General features: G+C 50.7%; 1 protein-coding gene across 1 annotated transcript in view; it reads left to right on the top strand.

Annotated features, from left to right (window-relative positions):
* The first annotated feature begins 1,411 nt into the window (after positions 1 to 1,411).
* Positions 1,412 to 6,000, top strand: part of LOC122405213 (homeobox protein EMX1-like) — a 41,585-nt gene continuing 36,996 nt past the window's right edge. The window contains exon 1 of the mRNA XM_043409774.1: positions 1,412 to 2,851. Within this exon, the coding sequence (XP_043265709.1) occupies positions 1,957 to 2,851 (895 nt within the window). The 5' untranslated portion in view covers positions 1,412 to 1,956. The remainder of the gene's footprint in view (positions 2,852 to 6,000) is intronic.

The following is a 6,000-nucleotide window of genomic DNA, read 5'->3' as shown; positions in this document are numbered from 1 at the left end:
AAGATAGGTCGCGAACGATAGTTCGCCTCGCCTCGATTGAAACTATCATTACGGTCATACATAACGAGGCTCGTGGAAAATAATTTTAACCGCTCTTATCTTTCGCGTCGGTTATACCGCTGAAACTTTTATGGAACCGATTCGACAGTGATTTAATAGAATGCTGTCGAAACAAATGAAAGTCGTTAATCGAACACCGCCAGCGTTTATCGGCCACGGCAAGGAACCAACAAACTGTAGGCATATTTCTCCACTTCGCTCTAATGAACTCAAGTCTGTATGCATTTCGTACTGCTACGTCCGCTTAGCGTTAATCGTTCGAACAATCTGCTAAGCCAGTTATGTTCCTAATCAACTATTTGGTAATCGGAGACCGTTCAGCGGACGATTAACACGCTCGTAATTGTCCTCCGCGTTCGCGTTCAAATTTTGGCGCGTAAAAGAGAAATTTAAATTCATAAACGCCGGTGAAAACATTACGCGAACAGACTTTGCGACGAATCAAAATACAGTGTGTCGATACGTTTTTCGGAGCGAAAGGGTTAAAAAATTTGGAGTAGCGAGTGCTCCAAAACGGATTTCGCGAAGGAAGAAGGCTGATTCACGGCGCTCGGGACGCGTTTAACAACGTTGCAGACTCTTCTGACCTCCTCGCGGTGGTTCTCCTCGCCCCCTACCCCCTGCCCCCGGGGACTTTTATCCCCCCCGGGCGAGGAGTACACAAAGTCGCGGAGAGAAACATCACGAACGGACACTTTTCCCTCCGTCTTTCGTTCCCCCCTCCCCCTCCATCCGGAGGCATCAAGGAGAAAAAGAAAGGCGCGCGAGGAACGAAGAAACGAGGCGAGAAGAGGCGTCGCGCGACCGTGGAACGGACGGAGAGACCATGAGAGGGGGTGGGTAGCGGTGCTGAGGGGCAGGGGGTCCAGACGTATTAATTAAACGACTCATTTTCATCGCACGACAAAAACGTGAGTTTAACGCCCATCGCCGACTAATGCGTCGCCCCACTGCAGCTTCTACGTTACCTCGTGGAATCGGAGCAGAGAGGTCGGCTCCGACCCCGAGAGTTTCTACCTCGTCGAACCGACCAATCGGAGCGCGTTTTGTGCACGCCTAGCGTCGCCGTTCGTATCGTCACGGACCGCCTACATTTGGTCGATTTTTGCCCCCACCGTTTGCCGACAGCACGATCGGTGGGGATGGAAGCCAACTCTGGAACACCCCCACCACCGTCCAAGAGCGCCTCGTTTAGCCTGTAATTTGCTCAAACACCAGCAAGCTCTCGTGCCAGAAACATCCGTCAGAGCCGCGGAGCTCTGCCTGCTGGAGTCTCGAGTGCGCGCAAACGGTCATTGGGGTCCAGATTCCGTTCCGTTTTTGATCAGGCACGTTTGACGGGGGCTCCGATGGAGAGGCGCGATCGCGTAATCGCCGTGCGTGACGCGAGACTCGGTTGACTGTGCGCCACCGGTTCGCGGTACGTGTGGGTGACATTTGTCGGATGCTCGGGGATCATCGTGGACTGGGTGATCCCTCGGTGACATTGTAGGTGGTCGCGAACGATGAGTACCGGTGATCGTGGTGACGTAAACTGAATCAGTGAGCAAGATAACGTACACGATACGTGGTGAGGTCCTCGGGACATGGTGGTATTTCGGTAAACCGGTAGCGAAGGTCGTCGAGAGAGAGCTGGTTCCGTGGAACGACAGAGTCGACCGCGAGAGAATACCCCCCGAACAGGAGTTATCAGTGTGTTCGAGAGTGAGTTCGAGAGTGTTCGCGAGAGATAAACGGCGCGCGGAGGTCAGGGTGACCGGAAGTCTCGGTCGTTGGGAGCAGCCGGCGTCCAGGTGGTCGCAGGGATGCGGCGGACCTGACTCGATCGAGCCGCCCGTAGCCCGTCCGTTCTGCCGTAGTGGGAAATCCGTCAGACGAGCGTACGATAATCGTACGATGATGCCGCTCGCGCCGACGCCAATCGTTCCGGTGCCCTCGAAGCCGAAGATCGGCTTCAGCATCGACTCGATCGTCGGTGGCGGTGGACAGGGTCGCGAGGACCGACTGGACCGGCTGGAACGCGTCGAGATCGAGAGGGACGATGGGAGTCCCATGGACGTGGAAGGGTCCTCGTCGCCCCGCAGTCGTCGGGTCACCGCGAGGTCGCCCGGCGCCCATTCCGAGGGTTCCGACAGACCCGTGTCGCGAAGCTCGTCCGTCGAGTCGTACCCGAACTCGCGGAGGACGCCGTCGCACCCCGGCAGCCTACACCACCATCACGCCAACCATCACGGTCATCATCATCACCTGTCGGCCGCTACCCACTTGGACTTTGGTCGGACGACCGTGCACAGCCACAGCGGAGGATCCACGCCCAACAACAGTCCCAGTCCGCCGCACAGGATATCCCACGGCGACTCTCCCGTCGGCGGTCATCCCCAGCCGCCGCCCGGGGTCGTCAGACCGAGTCCCAATTATCTCGCACCGCCACCCGGCGCGGCGACCGCCGCCGCAGTCGCCGCCGAACAGCTCAAGTCCCTCTACGGGCTGCCCGGGCACGGTCCCACCGGGCCCCAGACCGGCCAGAACGAGTATCACACACAACAGTTGGCACTGGCCGCGAATTTGGCCGCGGCTCAGCACTTCCAAGCGGCGAATCTCGCCGTGGCCCTCCAGGCCCATCACGGCGCGTCGCCCCATGGACCACCTCACGGGCCCTACCCTCACGGCGGCGCACCCGGTGGACCCCATCCGCCGCCTCATCCTCATCAGCCGCCCAGAGACAGTTACCCGCTGTACCCCTGGCTGTTATCCAGGCACGGACGGATCTTCCCTCACAGATTTCCCGGAGGTACGTACGCATCTTTATTCTCGCGAGGCCCACAATTTCGGGCCCCGGAGACTTTTCGGACGCCCTGCGGGGAATTGGTCCTACGGGCGATCGTATCTCTCGGGGTACCTATGTTTCCTGCGAGTTAGAGTCGTTAGGTTCGCTCGATGAACACGTTCTTTGGGCCTTGGGCCCGAGAGAAAACCGTCTTAACGGTACTCGGAGTCCGGAATCCGGAATCCTTCCTCGGTGATTCGGATAGATCTTATTGTAGTTATCAGCCAAGTGTGCACTAATGATTCGCGTTTAGAAGCGAACTATTTGCGTCGAATAGGCATCGGTAGCGTATCGCGATGGCTGAAAAACGGTAGTTTGTTCTCGCGCTTTCTCCCGGGCGTGATTTCTTCGGTCGATTCGAAGAAAGTCGCAGGAGGAAAGACACACACACACACGCTATCGAAGGATTTTCTAAAGGGGGTGGAGGGGGGGAGAGAATTCCTCGAAGCCGCGATAAATTCGTTTGCAGTTGGAAGTCCGTAATTGCCCGTTTTAACGAGGAGCTAGAAAAAGGGGGCAGCCGGCCGTTCCAGCGACACGGCGTCGATCAAAACATCAAGTCTAACTGGCTCGTCATTTTCAGCGGGAGTTAATAAAGCCCGCGCCGGGTGCCATAGTTTTCTCGGTCCGCAACGGGGCAACCGGTTTCCACGGTTCTCGAAAGCTATCGATTCGGTGGGCGATGTAAACAGCGTCGTCGCGAGCAATACCGTGGGATCACGATTCCGTGGCGGTTAAAACGAAGAACGCGTGCAATAATTATGTCCAGAGTTGGTAAATAAGAGCCGGGGTCTGCCGTAGTAAAGACGTTACGCAAAGATTTCGTAACGACGGTTTTGTAACGTTATGGTCCACGCTATCAACTTATCACCCACGAGGCTCCTCCGGGCCTCCGGGTAAGCAAAACAACCGGCTCTTCCCCTCGTAGCGACGTAATTGATTCATTCGGCCGCGATAATCGTGCGTTCCGTCCAATTATGAATTATTCCGCGATAGTAGCTATCGTAATCCCGAGATAGGATTTCGTCCAGTCATCCTCTTGGTGCGTCCTCCATGAAGCTAGAAAAGACTCCTACCTTCGAATCTCAGCTTCCAAATTCATTTAACTTTCTAAGATTCGAAGCTTAGAACTTTTCGTAAAGACGTTGTGCATGGTTCAACATTTTTAGAGCATATAGTACAGAGAATGGGGGAGAAATACAATAAATTTGTCACGAAACAAGCGTGTACTTCTGTTCTACCATTTTCGCAAACTGACAAATATGAACGAACATAATTGTTCTTCGAGAAAATTTAAGAAATCGACGGTAGAATGCCCCCTTAGGAGTGAAAGAGTTTTCTCTTCGAGGTTTAAAATTGATGCACCGAATCAAAGTAAATATACCTGCAGCCGACATTGTTGGAAAAACTTGTATACCTTTTTCTGGTATTATGCAATTATTTCGTCACGTTTGTCGAGCCACGTGCCAAGTATTCTTTTTATCGCGCTACAAGGCTGAAACTTATTGGATACGCGATACGTAATTGTGTAGAATTTTCAGGGAAAATTGTAAAATCGACGATTGACACCTGTCCATAGCGAAAAGCGTAGTAGCCAGTTCTTGAATAGTCGACTTCTTGCGCTATTAGTGGAAAGACGCTGGAGAAAGTGAGCAATTACTCGGTTCAGCTTCGCCCGGAATATTCTTCGACGTTTAAAATTTCACATTAAAATTCCGTAGCGATCTCTTTGTTCGAACGTAATTACGTAGATTTGGAGCATTTGACAAACATTCGAGGACGGTCGCAGTCGTGATAGATATCGCGGGCATGCTGGATGTTTCGAAATAAATTCCGATGGACGAGTCGTTTGGAAGCTACGTTGGTCAGTAAAATTATTCGGCTTCTGTGCGTCGCTGTTGCGATAAGTAGCAATGAAACGAGTGAATAGAAGATAACGAGAGAATACTGATGAGAAATTGGTGTTGGTTCGTCGGTCATCATCGGCGGAAAAAGTTCGTAATGTACGATAATGACCCTGTTGTTGACGCTGAGCGTCAATAGTTTAATTGGAAACACGTTACATGGTACTTTGTCTATCCGATGTCTATTTATTCGCTACTGGTGTGCGCGCGGTGTGAATCAAACTTAATTGGCAACGATACATAACACGTCGATCGTTTATTTTTAGCAGCGGTATCGCGGAAACGACAATGTTTTATAAATTTCCGACGAACATTTTTTTTTCCCCCGAGCTTGATGACCGTACGATGATATACATATAAAATAACGTTGTACGATTCGAAGTACTTGAAATTTTACGGCTTGTCGCTTCGTTCATCTGAGACTGCCAGTTAGTTTTATCTGCGATCGCGGCACGATCATAAATCATTAATCGTAACTTGTAATGGTCCAGGTATTAGCGATGGAATTCTGTTGCAGAGGATGCTCGTTTGTTTATTGACCGTAACTCGCGGTGTTTAGTGCATGCGGAGAATGAAATATTGCTGCGTTTTTAAAAAAAATTCATATTCGTTCCGAGTTCAACTCGCGATATTATAAACAGCACCGATGACTTATAGTCCTAACGCTAACACATTTCCCGCTGCTGTTCGTTTTGGTCTGTTTGTACCTCTGCGCTTAAACATTTTTAAACAAACTGCTGTGCACGGGCACTCGTCCTGACCGTTTAGAAAAGAAAAGGCGCAACAGCTTTTCAACACAATATCCTCTATTCTAATTTAAGCCTATATATTTGGACTCGTTGGGTGACGAATGAATCGTTGCTGGAACCAAACGACTGTTATTTTGAAATCGGTGCCTGAAATGGGAAGATACGAGAATTTTATGGAGGAATGTCGACATTTATACGGAAAAAATTTCGGGAGATACAAGGCGTGGCTGCACGATAAATATAAATGTTACAAAATGTGGAATATACGGCTGTTAAGTCGTAATGATATTCTTGAATTATGCTTCCTTGGAATTGGAACAATCTTTATGGCTTGTAAAACTATCAGATGTCTTTATTAATTCTATTAATTATGCGGTACCGGCTGATATCTACGGGAATGAATTTACAGTTTATATCTGTTCGATGTTTTCGTGATACAAATGCATCGTATTAACGACAG

This window comes from Colletes gigas, unplaced genomic scaffold, assembly GCF_013123115.1.
Source record: "Colletes gigas isolate AHSC1104 unplaced genomic scaffold, ASM1312311v1 Colletes_gigas_Sc00004, whole genome shotgun sequence".
In the NCBI taxonomy this organism is placed as follows: Eukaryota; Metazoa; Arthropoda; class Insecta; order Hymenoptera; family Colletidae; genus Colletes; species Colletes gigas.
This window is presented reverse-complemented; position numbering and strand designations above follow the sequence as displayed.